At 38.5% G+C, this 18,640-nt stretch overlaps 3 protein-coding genes across 4 annotated transcripts in view; 1 reads left to right on the forward strand and 2 right to left on the reverse strand.

Annotated features, from left to right (window-relative positions):
• The first annotated feature begins 1,904 nt into the window (after positions 1-1,904).
• Positions 1,905-5,069, forward strand: LOC107186981 (chitinase-like protein EN03). Of its 2 annotated transcripts, none has more exons than XM_015574961.1 (6): positions 1,905-1,969; positions 2,346-2,481; positions 2,590-2,843; positions 3,045-3,348; positions 3,858-4,020; positions 4,227-5,069. In XM_015574961.1, exons 2-6 carry the CDS (start codon positions 2,361-2,363, stop codon positions 4,705-4,707), a joined length of 1,323 nt encoding a protein of 440 aa, XP_015430447.1. In that variant the 5' UTR covers positions 1,905-1,969; positions 2,346-2,360; the 3' UTR covers positions 4,708-5,069. The 2 variants fall into 2 exon arrangements, with proteins under 2 accessions (XP_015430447.1, XP_015430449.1); XM_015574963.1 differs by having other exon boundaries at positions 1,906-1,969; positions 4,245-5,069.
• A 4,933-nt stretch (positions 5,070-10,002) lies between these two features.
• LOC107186937 (myb-like protein O) lies at positions 10,003-10,941 on the reverse strand (the record flags this gene model as incomplete). Its single annotated transcript, XM_015574910.1, has 1 exon — positions 10,003-10,941. A coding segment is annotated over one exon (774 nt), but the record flags the coding sequence as incomplete, so codon positions are not given.
• LOC107187076 overlaps positions 10,875-18,640 on the reverse strand; it is an 82,014-nt gene continuing 74,248 nt past the window's right edge. The window contains exons 11-14 of the mRNA XM_015575082.1: positions 12,883-13,059; positions 12,164-12,413; positions 11,693-11,876; positions 10,875-11,088 (exon numbers count right to left, since the gene is read on the reverse strand). Of these exons, the coding sequence (XP_015430568.1) occupies positions 10,942-11,088; positions 11,693-11,876; positions 12,164-12,413; positions 12,883-13,059 (758 nt within the window). The 3' untranslated portion in view covers positions 10,875-10,941. The remainder of the gene's footprint in view (positions 11,089-11,692; positions 11,877-12,163; positions 12,414-12,882; positions 13,060-18,640) is intronic.

The raw sequence follows: 18,640 nt of genomic DNA on the forward strand, positions 1-18,640 counted from the left end.
TCAAAAAATCAATGTTTTCGGTGTGCCAAAGTTACCTTGGTATATCAAAGATCTCAATTGAAAATCGATATTGTCTGTAAAATAAGGAAACTGAGAGCTTGGTGAATCCCAAGCGCAAATGGCCGTGTTGCATACCGAATGACCAAAGACGGGAGACGCGTCTCGTGTAAATTCACGAAGGTTATTTCGCACGTGAATTAACAAGTACGCGAGCAGACTCGTGACAAGGTAATTGGAAACGATTGTGCGATACGTCTCTCGAGATGAGATCATGCCTGCTGATGTAGGTCATATTCGATGAGCATGAAGGAAGTCGGATTATCATGCTCAGGCCTCCATAATCAGCTTAAAAATAAACCTTGGAATAATATTAATGGCAAGATCAATTTGCTCTTAATATCGTTAGGAATATATTTGACTATCTAAACAATCACTATCTGTGGCGTAGGTAGTGGAGTGTTGGGCCAAACTTCAAAGGGACATCATCCTAATCACACTATGCTTCACAATATCTGATTAGATTATCCCATTAGAGGGCCATTTGATAAATTGCTAGGGGCAACTGACCATCATGACCAGAGTTTCGAATAGAAATTTCTGTTTTTGGAAGGTGTGGCTGCTGGTAGATAATTCTCGAAATGTAATAACTTTTATTGTTGTAATATGTTAATATTTTACTATAGAGAATAATTTATGTCTGCAGGAGTAGATTTCTGTGGATTAATGTTACAAGATATATATATATATAGGGGAGTATTTGTAACATGTGAAAATAAATGAATTATTTATTTATTGTTGATACCCAATGTGTCATAAAGCTAAACGTAGCCTAATTGTAATTGGTACAAATAGTATATTAATTTATTTACAATTTTTCAAGGTATATGAAAATTAATAATAATTATAAAATTGCAATCTGCTGTTAATAATAAATTGCAGAAAACGGTTGGATGGCGTTTTCAGACTGAAGACTACAAGATACGACGTAATAACGATAACCCGAGTGAAAGGTTGTGTCTTGGTTCTAGTAAATTAACGCAGACTTATTCATATTCCGATAGTTCGCAGCCAGCGGAATAACACATTAGATAATGCATGTAAACAAGGCAATATGGAAATTACGCTCACGGGTTGCTAGACTTTCCAAAATTCTGTATTCGATTACAGCAAACATAATAGAGCTATAAATAATAAACATTACACAATCTCAACTTGTGTATTATTCATTTTTCAACTCAATAAATTTAAGTTAGTAACAACAACTGTCTTTGCATACTAATCATCAACACTCAAAAATAATTATATCGATAATTAAAATTTATATTAATACTTATTGAAATATATATTTGTATTTTTATATAATAACTTTTATACTAAATATTATTAATAATTAACGATACCTACTATGAGAGTTAATATGATTTTTATATGACGAAAATTAAACATAAATTTATTAATTAACACTATTATATATTATGAGTACTAACATTAATCAATACAATTACTATCAACTCAGAAATTATTTAGCATTAACATTCAATACGTAAAAACGAATATTATAATTAATTAATAACAATCGAGTACTAAGAATCAAATAATAAAAGGTTGTTTTTTACGGTTTTATCAACTCGATAACAGAAGCACGTTTCAAGCAACAGGCTACCGTACCCTTCGCGGGATACGCCAATTCGTCGGATCACGGGACGCATGTCCTCTTGATCAATTTTGTCCAATCGGGTTTCCGAGAAATTTTTCGGACCCCTGGCCTTGCTTTCGCGGATCATCGTGTCAACAAGATTCGATTGTATATACGTGTACACGCGGGACATACGGAGAAACTGTTTCTGGAAGATTGTGTCGATGACGTAATATCGACAGGCCCCACTACTGCCCGTGGAGAACAGGCCAAGGTATCAAAGTCCCCGACGAAGAAATTGTTGCACACAGTCTGCTTCTTCCTTTCCAAAAGGTAAGACCTGCACCACTCCGGTTCATTGAGCTGGACTTGCTCCATTAGTGTAGTAAGAGTTACTGTTAGATCACCCTCTAGGATACCCTAAACATCACCCCCTAAAAGGGAGTTCTTCGATGTAAGGATTCTGGATCATTTATGATTTATTTTCAAAATTTCCATTCAAAATAATTACAACTTTGGTCACTTTCACGTTAATACTAAATCACCCTATGGGACACTATTTTGTAGATCACAAGGGAGGTCCATCAAGCACGGAGTGAAGATCTTGAATTATTCATACTGGGTTTAAGTTTCTGATCTTAGAGACGAAATTTAAAGGAAATCTCAAAGTGCCGTGAATATTATAATATTCCATTTTATCGTGTTTCAGAACCAGTCTGCGAGAATGAAAGTGTTAATTTTCGCCGTGTTCGCGGCGTTCTGTGCCCCGTCGGTGCTTACCGTTGACACCCACGAGCACAATAAGGTTGTGTGCTACTGGAACAGTACAGCTTTTGAGAGACAAGGTGAACTGCCTTTTCTTAAATCCTTTTGTTGTTCAGACAATAAAGCATTCATCGTGGTTGCCTACTCTTCAGCCTGAACAGACATTAGCATTTTGAATTCTGTTCCAGGCCCAGGAAAGTTCCAATTGGAAGATGTTCGTCCAGCCCTCTCCCTCTGCACCCATCTGATTTACGGATTCGCGGGGATCAGAGCCAATGACTTTGAAATTATTCCATTGAGTCCCAATCTTGACACTGGTGCTGGATATTCTTACTACAAGCTTGCCACACAACTGAAGAAAGCCTTTCCAGACTTGAAGGTCTACCTTAGCATCGGTGGCAATGCTGATCCTCCAGAGGAAACTCACAAATACCTTATTCTAGTAAGTGGTACATATAATAAGTGTAATTGGTAGATATGTAGGTGTGTACTTCGCTGGATCTAATGCTCAACTAGTTCAATCACTTCAATTAAGCGTATTCCTTTTTATAGAATCAGAGGGTACAATTTCCATCCATTAAGTATACTGACCCCAATTTCTACTCAGTTTCATTTAGCAACTTTACTCGTCCCTCTTTCACAGACAGAGACACCAGAGACCAGGTCCAAGTTCATCAACTCTGTGAACAGGTTCTTGAATGACTACGACTTTGATGGAATTGATCTAGCCTGGCAGTTCCCTACAGTGAAAGTCAAGAAACAGCGTGGCACATTTGGCTCAATCTGGCACGGCCTCAAGAAGACTTTGGGCTATGGAAAATTCAAGGATGACAAGGAACAGGAGCACCGTGACGGTTTCACCATCTTGGTCCGTGATCTGAAGGCTCAACTTAGGCCAAGAATGAAGGATCTGACTCTCACTGTTCTGCCCCATGTGAACAGCAGCAGTTAGTACATTTCTTCAGTCACTGTTTTCAATCACCTTCTTGATCAAAAGAGTTCTACATTCACTATCAGTTTATGTTCTATCGTTGACGATCATAGATGATAGTATCATTGTATAAATTAACAGGGTAGTGGTTTAGAGCTACTGCCCCATTATTTACCATAAGATTGTGAACTTAATCAGCTTGTTTGTAATCAATGTCACGTTCTCCAAATATTAAACAGAACGGGGATCTGCGACGTGTGCTTTGACGCTCGGGAAAATGAATTACAAACAATAAGCTTTCGTGTGGATTCTTTTTACATTAAGTACATGTGGATTTAAGTATAATCAGATAGGGATTAATGCTTGTAGGTAGAGAAGATAAAACATTATACGGGAATCCCAATTGTGTTAACATTGAGGGAAGCACGTTTAAGGAGTTGCTGTAACATTTAGAGTACTCTGAATCCTGTATGAAAATGTTTCCCTGGTTTTGGTTAATTAATAGCTTTTCTGTTTTCTTGTCAGTCTACTATGACGCTAGACTGTTGGCGCCTAACATTGAAGCTGTACATCTGCTGACCTTTGACCAGAAAACTCCAGAAAGGAATCCTCAGGAAGGTGACTATCCTGCACCAATTTATGAGAGCTATGGACGTGTTCCTCAGGACAACGTTGACGCTACAGCCAGGTGAGAAATCCACAAATGATATTTCATTCAATTCCATGCATTTATTGAGCTTGGTACATCTGGTAGCTACATTAGCTACCTAGGTGTGTCCACATTTTGAGCAGGGAAGGCTAGAACATTTGAAAGTTAGAAAGTGATTAGAATCTGATGTGTAGAAGCAGACAAAACACCCAGCTTTGGAATACAAACGAAAAATATCCGTAAAGTATAAATTCTACTTCCAGATACTGGCTGGACAATGGCACACCAGGCACAAAAATCGTCGTGGGTATCCCCACGTTTGCCAGGACATGGAAGTTAACCTCTGAAAGCCAGATATCAGGTGTACCACCAATTGTGGCTGATGGCCCAGGAGCAGAGGGACCGCACACAAGCATGCCAGGAGTCCTCTCCTACGCAGAGGTGTGCTCCAGGTTGACAGAAACTGCTGTGGGTCGATTGAGATACGTCAATGATCCGTCCAAGAAGTATGGCAGCTATGGTTTCCAACCTTATGATGAGACCACTGGTGCTGATGGAATCTGGGTTGGCTATGAGAATCCTGACACAGCTGGAAACAAGGCTGCCTATGCCAAAGCTAAAGGTCTGGGTGGCGTAGCCATCTTTGATCTGTCCACTGATGACTTCAGGGGAACCTGCACCGGAGACAAATTCCCCATCATCAGGGGTGCCAAGTACAAGTTGTAAGGAACGATTAGAGACTGAAAGTAAATGTTTAGAGGAACGAAGGAGATCACTTTGAATGAAACAGATGTTTCCAGCTGTAATAAATCCAATAGGAAGCTTTCACACCTATCTCTACACGTCTTGAGATCTTCTTTAAATTTTTGCAAATATCTTGTTCTTCTGATTGAAAACTATAGTGGGTCACTAGAAGATCTGTACATTTGCTTCCCTTTTTTTGTATTATCTGATAAGTTTTTAGTTTTTCTTTGTGTGTATTAATGTTTGACGTAGCCAAGTGTTTTGTTACTTTGTTGCATGATCGAGCAAGTGAAGTGATGTATTAAGAGAACAATATACATGAATAAATGTCATACTTTTGCAAATTCCTGTTCTCTTTATTCGTTCCCTCCTGGAAAGTATTGTCCTTCATGGTTCTAATGGTCACTGGACTTTGGAAGCGTACGAGTAAGATATTCTTCAGGTAGAATAACGGTAAACCTTCATCGTATGTATAGATAATATATTTCGTGCAGTCTATGAATTCGGTTAAACACAGTTTGCTCGGGTGTGTATGAAAGGTTTCTTTGTAAATGGACTAAACGTGGTAAATATATCAAACGTTAGGAGTTATGGCACACGAGACACAGCTAATCCGCAGCCACTCTTATACATATAGAAATGAATCGTTTCTGAAATCTCTTGTACAGTCAATTCGGTCTGCCACTATCACTGCTCGACGCAGCATTCCATTGAACAGATGCGTTATCGTGCTTCACTCGAACTCACACAATGTTTCAACAAATTCACCAAACATTTGTGCATGTTCGTTCAGTGAACATAGTATCCGTTAACTTTTATGTTCTTGGTTATTCCATTCTGGACTGCTGTTTCATTAGTGTCTAAGAACTATATGTAGAAGTGAAAACTGATCCTTCGCAGTACTATAACCTCTTCCATGAATAGTGAAGAAATTGAAATACTTGTCAATACTCACAAAGTTAACTGAACTATATTTCTGCACGAGCAGAAGTAACAATTTTTAGTGACAAATTCAAGAAAAATACTTACAGTTAATAAGAAAACAGCAGACCAGAAGGAGTTACAACACAAACACATCCTGCTGCACAATAATAATACTTAGAAAATACTGGGCATGGTAGTTTGGAATAGCTTACACACTATAGTACAGTTAATAATTCGATATACACTTTAACAGGGGTAGGGCACTCATTACATTACGGCATTTAATATAATGAAATATAATATATGTAGCGTTACAACGTACAATAACACAATAGTTATCCCTGATACTTAATCCTAAGCTACTCTGCTCTCGGTCCTCATCAAATGTTAATTGCAAACTCGTTCACAAGTCTTGGGGAACCATTACCAAAAATACAAAATATTAACAATAAACTTACATTCTCTTTTTTCGTGTAACATTTTACAAACAGATGACACACGTATTTCTTCCATTAACATAGACAAATAAAGCATGTGCACAAAGTTCTCTTGAGTCTGTAAAATCGTATTCTTCCTTTGAAATATGTTCACAAGAAAACGAAGAAACATAATTGGATGTACAACAAATACGTAGGAAGACGTACAAAAGAAAAAGAACCTCAGTGGCTCAAGTAGTAGCACGCTTGCCTACAGTAGGGAGGTCCAGGTTTCAAATCCCTGCAGATACAAAAATGTTAAGAAAGCATTTTTCCTGAGACTTTCACGCAGTAAAAATTCAGGAAAGTTGTCCCTAAATGTTGTGTAAAAGAAATACACAAAAATTGGTCAGAATAACGGCAAAGACAGAGAAAAAAAATATAAATCGAGAAGAGTTTGTTAAAAATCATCCAACATTTTCGGTTGTCTCTCAACCAGTAATTTCCCACATTTCCATTATTCCATGATATCCAAACTTTCAGGGAAAATAGTATATACAAAGAACCATGCATTCGAGCCCAGTCTGATGGAAACAAAAGGAAAATGGGGAAATTACAATGGAAAAGAATAAATCTACGTTAAAGAACCTGGGGTTAAAAAATACTAGTTAGTAACAATACCACAATTTCCCAAAGTTCCATGGGCTCTGCGACTAGAAAACACACGTTCCGAATAATAATAGTTCCGTCCCTCGTTTATCGTGACGCGATTTATCCTGAGTTTCGCGAACGAGTTTGACTCGACCTCGAGGACTATATCGGAAGGACTCTAAGCAGGAACACGACACACTCGACGAGAATGTTTACAGACTCCTCTCGATTATTGTCCCGAACTCGGGTCCGCGCCGAGACAATAATCTTACAGGGAGAAATGCTTCAGACCTTGGTAAATTCGTTTTTTTGCCTGAAACCCCGAGTCTCGGCAATAAAAACGGAGGGGCAACAAAGTATGCGCTTGACAGGTTCCACGCTTCCCCCCTCTCCAGTCGTGGGGATAACGCCTGGACAGTAATCGTGTAGGACAAGCCAGACAATAATCGAGAGGACTCTGTACGTTGTTGAAAGCATGTCAGGCGCGCGACTGTTGCTGGGATATCGGTTTACCCAGCAGCCTGAAGTCGGACAGTGAAAAAATAAGTACGGAGATATCTCTGATTGTGACTTTCTTCTAGGATTGAATAACTGTGGAAACGTTTCCCTCGAAAACTTAGTCTCCCCTTTGGAATTTATGGGCTCTTTTAAGAAGAAACGCGTGTTGCTGTTGGTTTCCAACTGATCCACAATGATCCAACTAAAGAACGAATCCATTCTCTACTCTCCTGTGCCAGAAAGCTATTACCTGACATTCAGAACAGCTATTCCATCTGTGTTTCATTTGTCTGAGGGGCACTGGAATGGATAATCTTCAACGTCCTATATATACTTCTCAGGTTCAACGTTGCAAATCGATGCAGGATTCCCGAGGACACGAATCGGCGCTTGGAGGTCACTGTTTTGTCGTTTTGTGAGTTCTTTATAGTTTCATGTTTCTATCTCATGAACGTGTGGCCTCGGGAACCGCTGTTTGTAAATGCACATCAAGTAAATGCAAATCGCGCGATTGGTCAACTTTGAGATAAAATATGACATTATTAAATACAACGAGGGTCGACAGTCGAATTGCAAGCAGTAACGATAACATTTGTTTTTGGGTTGATAAGAAATTACGAATTTTTAAAAATTATTGTATTCGACAAGCTCCAGTGGTTTATTTTTTAATGAAATTTTTTCGATCGAATTCTTTGCGTGTCCGTCCTTCCAGCGATTCGACTGTCGACCCTCGATAACATTACCAGTATAATTTCATCTGAAACGTTTTTATAAATATGGTTACTTCACAACTTCGATTAACTTTTACAACGAAACAATTCGAGGTACGATTCCTCTTTAGTTCGTTTCACCAGGCAACGCAGACGAAATGCTTCTGAAAGATGTCCGATTATAAATCAATTATAAATTATACGTGTCTCGATAGCTGAAAGTTCACCGTTTGGGGACGGAATTAGTTGTAAAATACAAGCGTGTCAATGTTAGAATTCTTAGTTGCAATTTTCATTTAATTCGGTTCAACAATGTTAATAGATTTCTATCCAATTAGTGAAACAATACGAGGAGAAAATGTCATTAAAAATAATTGTTTTAACCGTCGCGTTCCTATGGCCGGGTCAACGGTAACCCATCGGTTAGCATAGGTTACCGAAGGTTTTATACGATGACAAAACAAATATTTCGAGATGTTGACATGAGTCACGATTGACTCGGCCACCGTCTTTGACGGTCCGAAAACTCTGAAAGTTAAATGAAATTTCAAGTTTTAAATTCTATTTTCAAATGATACCTCTAATATCGAATCGAAGGGGAACTAATTGAGAAAAATTTCTTCACTGAAAAGAAAAAGTCATGGAATGAAATATCGAATTCCGGTATTGGAAGATTAGGCTGCGGGTGGGATCTGGAAGATTTCGTGATCAGCTAATGAAAGGGGACCTCTATTGATTCTAGACTTCTCACGCATCTCGGACTTCTTTGTCGTTCGTGAATGGATATACGAAATTTCTCGTATCAAATGTTTCGTCCTTGATCGTCATTAATTGACCAAGCACTCGGTTATGTTTCAATTTCATATTTGATCCTTAGATTCTCCTTAATTATTAATAACGCTTATTAGCTGCTTAAAAAACTGCATAACAAAATTCTAAAAAAAGAAGATCAGACTGGCCATATCTTCATCGATAGTTTCGCAAAAGATTCTTTTAACAAAGAACACAACAACGAGAAATTTTCCCCAAAACAATCGTGCTCGCGAACAATATATTAAAGATCACACACGCACACGTTTATAAATGGCTGTGTGTTGACACAAACAACTGAAGAAATAAATCAACAATCAAAGTAAAATCCTTGTTGCAGGACTCAAACATCAAGATTCATTCTTTCCTTACATCGACAGAAATATTCCAATTATTTGTGAGTCGTTTTGAACAACACTTTTGCCACACAATGGTCACCATGAATTGTACTTTCTTCGTTTCTTCCGTCGTCTGGCCTTGTCTTCGGATAACGTCATATATATATATATATACTGCCATAATATATACTCTTAAGCCTTTGATCGTTAACATTCTATTCTTAAACACGATATAATTACCAATCACTCTGTTCCCAGAGGCGAATTTATTAAACTCAACAACTGATAGTAACCAACGACACGTGTCACACTGAACAAAGAACCGCCCGTTACGGTTTTTGTGGAACATGTGTCCCCCACAAGAAGGGATACCTGCTTGTTCAGCTTCTGAAAACCCTGATGCCAGAGCTGTTTGTACACATTGTCCCACAAAGTGTAATAATTACCCAATAGTATGTATAACAACTGAAATCTTAATAAATGTACTCATACGTATCACATAACCTCAAAGTCCGAATTCTTTGAAAAACACCTGAAGAGTATTTGCGGAACAGAATGTACAAGGGTAACGTTGACAAGTTTCAATACAATTAAGGAACTTAGTTTTAGGTTTTGAATTTATGAAACCCTGTTTCAGTATTTCATAAAAAGACACTATATACATATACTTCTTTTTTTTTTTACTGAAGAAATCAACTACCCTGAAACTAATCCACGCCTCTGTGCATCTTCCTAGCCCAAGTACGAATAATCACTTTAAATATTATTCAACGATCTTGAGATAGCACTGAATACAATTTGGTCACCACACATATCTTTCTTAAATGCTCGCAAAAATTTCTTGTCTCACAACTGTTCGCGAGATTATCTATAGTTACCAGGACAATTGTCTACTTGAAAGACGCAGCGATCGAATAAATACAGGGGGCTTCTATTGCTACCATTAGTACTGTCCATGGCAATTATCCAAGAGTCATTAAGCGTGCTCAATCTCGAATAACATTCAAAGTGATCTGTACTGTCAGCTCAAATCCTCAGTCCTGGCCCCACCCAAGCATCAATCTGGGATTCCATTAACGACCATCCACACAGTCCTTACATGACAGAGCATCGTGTGACGTTGTACCTATTATCTTGGTCCACATTGTTAACGCTAAGTACTCGAAGCAGCCTTTCAGTATCCTTGCAGACGTGCCTGTTCTGCTGTTGCTGCTTCATCAGCCTAATCGACTTCTTCCTCCTCTTCTTCTTGGTCTGCGGCAGGGTCAGCTCGAGCATCTGCTCGAGCCTCAGCCTGATAGGCCAGCTGGTCTCCTCCTGTTCATCATCCTCATACGTTGACTCGTTAATCTCCCTTTTCTGAAGGCTCTGAAACGCGTAGTTTATGGGCATCAGCTTTCTCGGCTGGGAAAATGAGTCGTGCACGCGGACTGGACGAGCCAGTGAGGATCTTTTCTTGGCCGGGGTCAAAGGCAACGGCTGGTTCTTCAAGGACCTGGACAGATTGCTGATCTTGGGGTTTCTTTGCTGCCTGGAGCTGTCCAGGCGGGACAGGATCTTGGTGTTGTCTTTGATCGTCGAGGAATTAATACAATTGGTCGCACGACAGTTGTTCGTGACGTTCTTTGGGTTGGCGTTGTTGGTCTTCGAGCTTTTATGGGTGAGCTTCACGTTGTTATTCGTGCTGTTCGCGTTGTTGTTGTTGTTAACGGTCACGATGCTGGTCACGTGACGACACTGTTCCGCACACTGCAGACAGTCGTAGTACTTCTCGGCCACGTTTCGACGCGCTGAAGCGGAGAATCGCTCGCGTAGGTACGCGCGACTCTGACGCTCGCCCGCAGGGTGGCCACCCTGCCGGGGCTGTTGTCACACCTCCTGAAGATACTTTAGGGGACACAGGGTCTCCTTGTAAAGTACCTCGCCCTCCTTTCCGATGTGGTCCGCGGAACGGACATCCGCCGCGCAACGTACCATCGCAACGCCATCTACCTCCTCGCCGACCTGAATCACTATCTGCAAGCGACAGCTCGTGTGAGGATTGCGGGTCGACCAATTATCGGCTTAAATATGTTCACATTAAATATACCGAGAGGTGAACTGAGTATTGAAGAAAGAAGAAATGATGTTAGGTATTTTGGAGATCGAACACACATGAATTGATATAAAAAAAAGACACTACCAGAGCTGGTTTGTTAAGGACACTACTAAACTAGGTTATGTAATGCTCAAGAAAACGTTGTGTGTGTTATGGGAACAGAGGACACAGAGGATCAAGTTCAGAGAAGATAAATTTGTGAAATGTTACAGGGATGAGTTAGAAGAAAACTTATATAGGACTGGCTTGTTCAGGAATGAAAAAAGTAACCAAAGATACATAATGATATTAGATCATTACAGCAAACGATGAGACTACTTTAAATCCTAAAAGAATATGGATGTTAGAGACATTGAAGGAGCGTAGAAGACATCAACTAATTCACAGTGATTGTGAAGGATGATACCCGCAGGGCTTGTAATATGTGAAGAATATATGACATTTGAGAGGAAGAAACAAGGTGTCCGATCTAACAAATTAAACGTTCGGTTTCTTAGACTCTAAACAGTCAAATTACTATACCTGATCACGTAATAATGTGATCTGATCAGTAAGCTGTAGATTACGAGTGACCTGGAGAGTCTTCTGTCCAGATTCCACTCTCATCACATACGCACTCGGGAAGTAACCGACTCTTCCACCCAAACACTTTCCTTTCCACCAATCCTTCTCTGATTTGTCGATCACTGTTATTTTATAACCAGCCCTACAAAAACATTACACACCTATGTTAGCAAAAAGGAACAACCAACGTAACACTACGGAAGGGCGTTTCATAAAGTTCATTCAACGTGGACATTCTTATGAAACACCCTCTCTGTATGTAACAAAATTTAGGAACCGAAGCAGAGGAAAGGAGATGTGGTCGAACTTAAAAAAGGTGAGAAAATCGAGTAAAAATCAGGTCGACTGAGTATTCTCAAGGATGTCAGCTTCTGAAGGATCTACGTTCTGACGAAGCTCTAAGCACAGAATCCTGTTCAAAACGATTACTTCAGATCCAACTCGTCCCGGTGACGTGCGTCGAAGTTGTAAAGGGCCACATAGAGGTTGTTGGGTGGCAGAACACGTTTCCCCGGTGGATTCATGTGATTCTGATTGTTGGTATGCGGGGACGGGCACGGTGAAGTGCTCGCCGAGGAATAGGATTTCTCGTTCTCGTCCGGTAATTCCATACTCGACATCCTGATCGCTCCTCTTATATGTTTGTGCACACCGTGGCCCTGGCCTGGACTGCATGGTGCTACAACCGAGTGGGATAAAAATGGGTTAAAAGAAAAATTGTACTCTGTGGACAAACAATTCTGGACCTACATAGGGTGTCCCACTTAACGTTAGCACCTTTATCTCACAAGAAAATGTGAGAGAAAAAATATTATTCGGTTAAAAGCTGCAAATACCATGATAAACGAAACTTTTTCTCAAGATTATATTTTTCGAAATTTCAAGGTCATCGATGTTTTTTTTAACGGGACCACATATTTTTATCAGCATGACGTCACAGTTTAAATCAAGACCAATCCAATCACCTAAAATTGTGTGACCTTCATCTGACCTTGAGTATTAAAAATCGACAATAGAATAGGATATCTGTGCGAAATATTCGATTCTAAATTGAGAGAAATAAATATGGATAAATCCCATACTTTCAAAGTGTATATTCACTTTTAACTCTCACTGCATGTGGATACCTAGTTTTAGGTGGTACTTACAAAGTCTGTTAATGCTTCCACTGTCGGAGTGTCTAGGCGGCGTGGACTCTCTTTGGCCACCGGTGTAGTAGTCGCGTGGTCGGTGTCGAACATGAGCCGAGCCTTCCGGCGAGTCCAGACTGAGACTCTTCATCCTCAGGTTAAGCCTCTCCCGTCTACGTTGCGGGCTGTGCGGCGCTTCATGTTCCATAATTATCGATCATAACAAGTTAGCCTTTGAGATTAGTCTATTGCTCGACGTTGACGACACATTTTTGGCGGGCTAGTTTTGTTAGCATAGTTTTGTTTTGGTCAAGCAGATCAGAAGACTCTTAGCGGAATGCGAACCAACGACTACTGACAGTGACATTATACAGGGTCAGGCACCTAAAACAAGCCACCTGAACATCTCTGTTGTTACTGGTGGTAGAAAAAAAGTGTGTCAGAATAATATCGAGGAGCACACAATTTGATGCGAATAGTTCTTTGATAGGTGCTCGCTTAGAGGTCATATGAAGGTCAACTTCGTTTCTTACCTTTTGTAGCTTCATAAGTAGGTCATTGCACGCGTCTTAGAACGCACTACTAAATGGTACGTAAAACAACATGTCTTCTCATTTAGAAAAACGAGGTTGACCTTCATAAGATCTCTACGTGTCCATCAAAAAACTATTCACATTAAATTATTTTTTTCTATCACCAGTGACAGCCGAGATAGCTAATTGTATATCATTTTTTGTATTATAATAAATATAAATATAATTTTAACGATGATAAGTAATTCAGATCTTTAATTAAATTATATTATTTAATTTATATAATTGAAAATTTAATTAGTTTCATTTAATTATAATTTTTAATTATAAATAATATATGGGATAATCTGCGTATTAAATTATACTAAGGATATTTATTTTAAATAATGATATTTATATTATTTGATCTATAATAGATATTTAATAATTTATATGTTAAAATAAAAATTATTCAGATGGTCTGTTTTAAGTGCCACACCCTATTTATCAAGTAGAGTTACAGATTTAGCAAGAGTAATCAAACTAATCGACAATAGTTACAGGAAATGAAACTTGCAGAAAGATTAGTTGTTAGTAGTGCTCACACAAAGCAAGTGAATATTGTGCAACAGAGTTCAAACAAATGGAGATATACAGTACCCTTGAGCAACAGCTGAAACGAAAAGAAAAGTAGATTTCTTGGAAAGTATTGCGAAATACATACATATTCACTTTTCAACATATTCCTACTAGAGATGTTAGTACTTTTCTGTTTCTGTTTGGTTCAGTGAATAAATTTATATTATTTTTTTTTTTGCCGTCAACGCCGAGGCTGGAAGAACACATAGGGCCAAAAGCAAGGACACCATAGATACAGATACACCATAAATGCACACAGAAACGTTTCTTTTCAGGCGACAAATTCGACCAATGGTTGAATTCACAGAGAAAAAGAGAATTTACAAAAAATGTTGTACTATTGTTGTTGTTTTTTTATTTCAAAGAAGAAAGATAGAGAGACAGAGAAATGGGACACGACTCGCGCGAAGAAGTGATAGCAGGGGGGTGCAGAAGATACAATTTTTTCTTTTTATTTACATTATTTACATGGAATCTCCGTGGCGCTTTAACGTTTTTTTTTCTTCTCTTCATTAGGATATATTCGTTCGCTTTTGATCTGTGGATTCGTGCTACACACCGCCTGTTTTCCACGTTTTCTTTTCCCCCAGTTTTCCTTCTTCCCCTTTATCTGTGTCCAACCCTACTCGCCCCTCTACTGTTCCCATTTTGGTTTTTCTTTTGGTAACTTTCAATTTTGCCAACGAACAATCGAGAGATTAAACATTTTTTTAAGAAATAACGTTTTTATTTCCTACCATAAAAAACGAACATCTCACAAATTTGTATTTCAGCTCGTAGCTTAAGTGGTGTGTCTGAGTTACAAAGATGAGCGTTTTTTTGGTAAGTTACAGATTTGTTTTTTTTTTCAAACCACGTTTTCCCTTTTCTCAATTATTTTCTAACTAACGCGTGACTAATACAGAGTAATTACGATTTCATTGAAGATTTTTTTCAGTGGTTTTGTTTTATAACTTTTCAAGATTGACAAACAATCCTAAATTTGATAATGTTAGCAATTTCGTTTCAAAAGAAACTATGCAGTGAAATCGTCTTTTCTTTATATGGAAATTTAAAATAATCCAAATGCAAATTATTTTTGTATTATCGTTCTATATTATATTATAGCAATTATTAATACTTTTGGTGAAAATATTGTTAATGATAATGTTCTTTGGTATCGTTTAATTTGCATGTTAAGATTATCTTAAGCTTTTATAGTATATGGGGGATCCTTACCTTTCTGGCATAGTCTTTTTTGAAACAACCTGTACGTATACAATAAAAATCCTGCAAATAATTTCACCGCTTTAGGAACGTTTTTTGTACTCAACTTTTTTTTTTAATTAATTTGGTCATGCTGAATTTAAGAACAAAAATGAATCCTGAATATTTCCAGAAAACAAAAAGTAGCCATTTTTAACTAATCGCAGGGCGAGAATTCCAAAAAAAACAAAACTTTCTATAATTCAGCAATTCCAAATCGCTTTTCATGGTTTACTAGTTTCCAACAATTGCGGTTGTCTCGAGTAGAAAATGTGAATAATTGGAACTGATATCATTCTGGTTCATTATCTCGGCAATTCCAAGTTCGTTTTCATTTGGTATCGTTTAAATAAGCGAGAAATACAAGAGCAATTCCGTTCCTTTCAACTCTTTGTTCAAGGACATATCAAAGATAACGTGAAGGTATGTAAGCAATTCTTTTCATTAATTAAATCGAAGGTGACGCGTTTGCAATTCCTTCTATTTCAGGGTATACTTCCAAATTACCTTCGTAATATTTTTCATTATCGGACGATAGTTAAATAAAGATTTAATAACAATCGTTAAACGTTTTCATCTCAAAATATCGCTAGCAATTCCAAGTTCTTCCTTTCCTAGAGAACCGGAATTCCTTATGGATAAGAAATATTCTTAACATCACAGTAGGACAACCACAGTAATTTCACCTTCTATTCCACCGAAAGTCCAACAATTCCACCCAATATAACACAATAAACAGTCCTTCCAACTCCTTCTGTAAAGCTCAGCTGCAATTTCAATCCGATTTTCCCTCCAATAATTCCGTTCCACAATTAACACCCGTACACCCTGTGCAAAACAGCAATAAAATTGAACTGCTGTATTAAAAAAATATCCGTAAACCTAAATTTTGTTTGCAATTCTATCCCCCCTTTTCTAGCAATTCCACATTTTCCAACCGTAAGGCGTTCTTCAGTCCACAAAGATGGCTGTATAAATCAACAAAATGATCGTCAGACTGGAGTTGCATAAGCAATTCCTTTCTTTTACCTAAGCAATTCCACGTTTTTTAACCGTAAGGCGTTCTCCAGTCCACAAAGATGGCTGTATACATCAACAAAATGATCGTCAGACTGGAGTTGCATCGGCAATTCCTTTCTTTTGCCTAAGCAATTCCACGATTTTTAAACGTCGAACGTGTTCCCTCTGCGTTCAAACTGTTCTGCGTCCCCCAAAGAGGCGGGGACATTTATACCCTTTATCTTATCATTTTCGTTCAATCTCAGATATCGATTTCATCCAATTTCTCGTCGTTCGCGGGACAGTGAAGAAAAAAATCGTGTCGTACACGGCCGGTTCACTTGACGGGTCATCGTTTTCTGTTGCCGCCGCGTCGTGGAGGCTCCATTAACCTCGAGGTCGACGGTGTCTGGTGGGTCATCAACACCAAGGGCTGCCCGAACGGCCTGGTTGCGGACATCGATCCGCCGCTGCCTCTTCCTGGTCAATGGGAATTGCAACGATTCCACGATGACATTCGTTCGTACAATATATCGTTAGTCTTTCGTGGCAGCTTTTTCTCTCTCAAGCTCTCCGAATCACGAGCTGTTAGAGGTCTTGGAGTTATTTGATATTGTTAGTCGATGTGCAATTCCATGGTCGCCATTGTTACTTTAATGATCGGTGAGAGTGAACCAATAATCCCATAGGTATCCTTTGTGTTATGATCGCTGACTGTTCGTCCCGATTCGGTCTTTTATTTCTGATCCGTTTGGCGTTGGAATTGCTTGGAATTGATTCGAGTGGTTTCGATGAGTGTGTTAGTCTTCGATGACTGCTAGGAGTTGCTCTCTCGTTACTTGAGACTTGGGGCAGTGTTGGGTATTTATACCGACTAGAATGTCGTATTTTCTAGTTTGAAGTAAATATAAATTATATAAATTTGTTTTTAATCTGCACAGTTTTGCTATCCAATTTTCAGCTGAATCGATTTCTCGTGTATAATCGAGTCGAAAATATGGAGGACTTCGTAAGTATTTAAACGACGCGCATTTTAAATATGGCGCGGTTACGATACGTTGCCATATTTAAATACAGTTCGGTTACTTTCAAAGCCGTATTACTCGAAAACGAACGTACCTATAAAGAAACTGCATAGCATGTTTTCGATTCAGTTTTTCACGAGGAATTAATTGATCGAATTCCACATCGAAATGTTTACTTAAATAATGATCACTTAAATATTTTCGGAAAGAGCTATTTTTCGTAATTAATTTATGATTCTACCCAACACTGATTGAGCGGAAGGGGGGGGGGGACAAAGTGCTCTCGTGAATCGAAACTCGTGGAAAAGTGGATAAACACTTTCTGTTCTCAGCGGAGGAGTGGCGACAATGGTGAAACTCCGAATTGTCGATCTTTAATCGCGCGTCTCCCGAGGGTTTTAGGCTTTATTCCTCGAGAGCTCTTAAAGACACCTTGGAGGCTTTACGAAGATCCTCGAAAAGATAGTCGCGAGATGCTTCTCGGTATTTCCTCCTTTTTTTTCCTACGTCGCGCAAATGCAAACGCAGACACATCTTACGATAAAGACACAGCGATAACGATCTTTTTAATTATTACCCGATACGATTCACTGATCTCTGACAATACAAAATAGAAAAGAATTTTCATATTATAATTACAATATTCCGTATAAATCGTTATCATTTGTTCTCTGATAAACAGTGAATGAATAGTAAAAAAATGATTAAGGAAAAAGGTTCCAATATCATAATTATAATATTTTTCTTAAATTAACTATATCCAGTTGATCGTTGCTACAATACAGAATAAAATATAATAAATTGTTTAAAATAAAGGTAAGGTCGTCTCCCACGTAGTAATTTCGTGGAGTATTAATTAAAAAATATATGAAAAAATTATGGTCGTTTAAATGGCGCGAAAAATTCAAAATACAGTCGTTGAAAAGTGGCTCTGAAGGAATTTCAACACCTTCGTCAATGCTTTCAAAATTCTTCAAACACGAGCAAACTTCTCGACGCACGATCAAAGATGTGGAAGAAATGATTATATCCCTCGATAATGGAGTACGTTAAATCATGTTTTCACCGATGCTCGCGTAAAAGTTAACGATGGCGCGGGTAAAGGGGAAGAATGACGATGAAGCGGGAGAAGAAGAGAGACAATTGAGAGAAAGAAGAAAAAAAAACTGAAAGTGTGAAATTACGAGTCATGTCCCTGAAGAAGACAAGCATTCTTCTTCTGATTAAACGAATAAAAGAAAAGAGAACAGGGGTTTACGTGAGATCTCGAAGCAGAAAATTGCTGACTCGACCCGTTATGTAATTGGCAAGAGTCTGTTCTCGAGTGCATTCACTGCAATTTCGTGATACTTCCAT

This window comes from Dufourea novaeangliae, unplaced genomic scaffold, assembly GCF_001272555.1.
Source record: "Dufourea novaeangliae isolate 0120121106 unplaced genomic scaffold, ASM127255v1 scaffold96, whole genome shotgun sequence".
Taxonomy (NCBI): Eukaryota; Metazoa; Arthropoda; class Insecta; order Hymenoptera; family Halictidae; genus Dufourea; species Dufourea novaeangliae.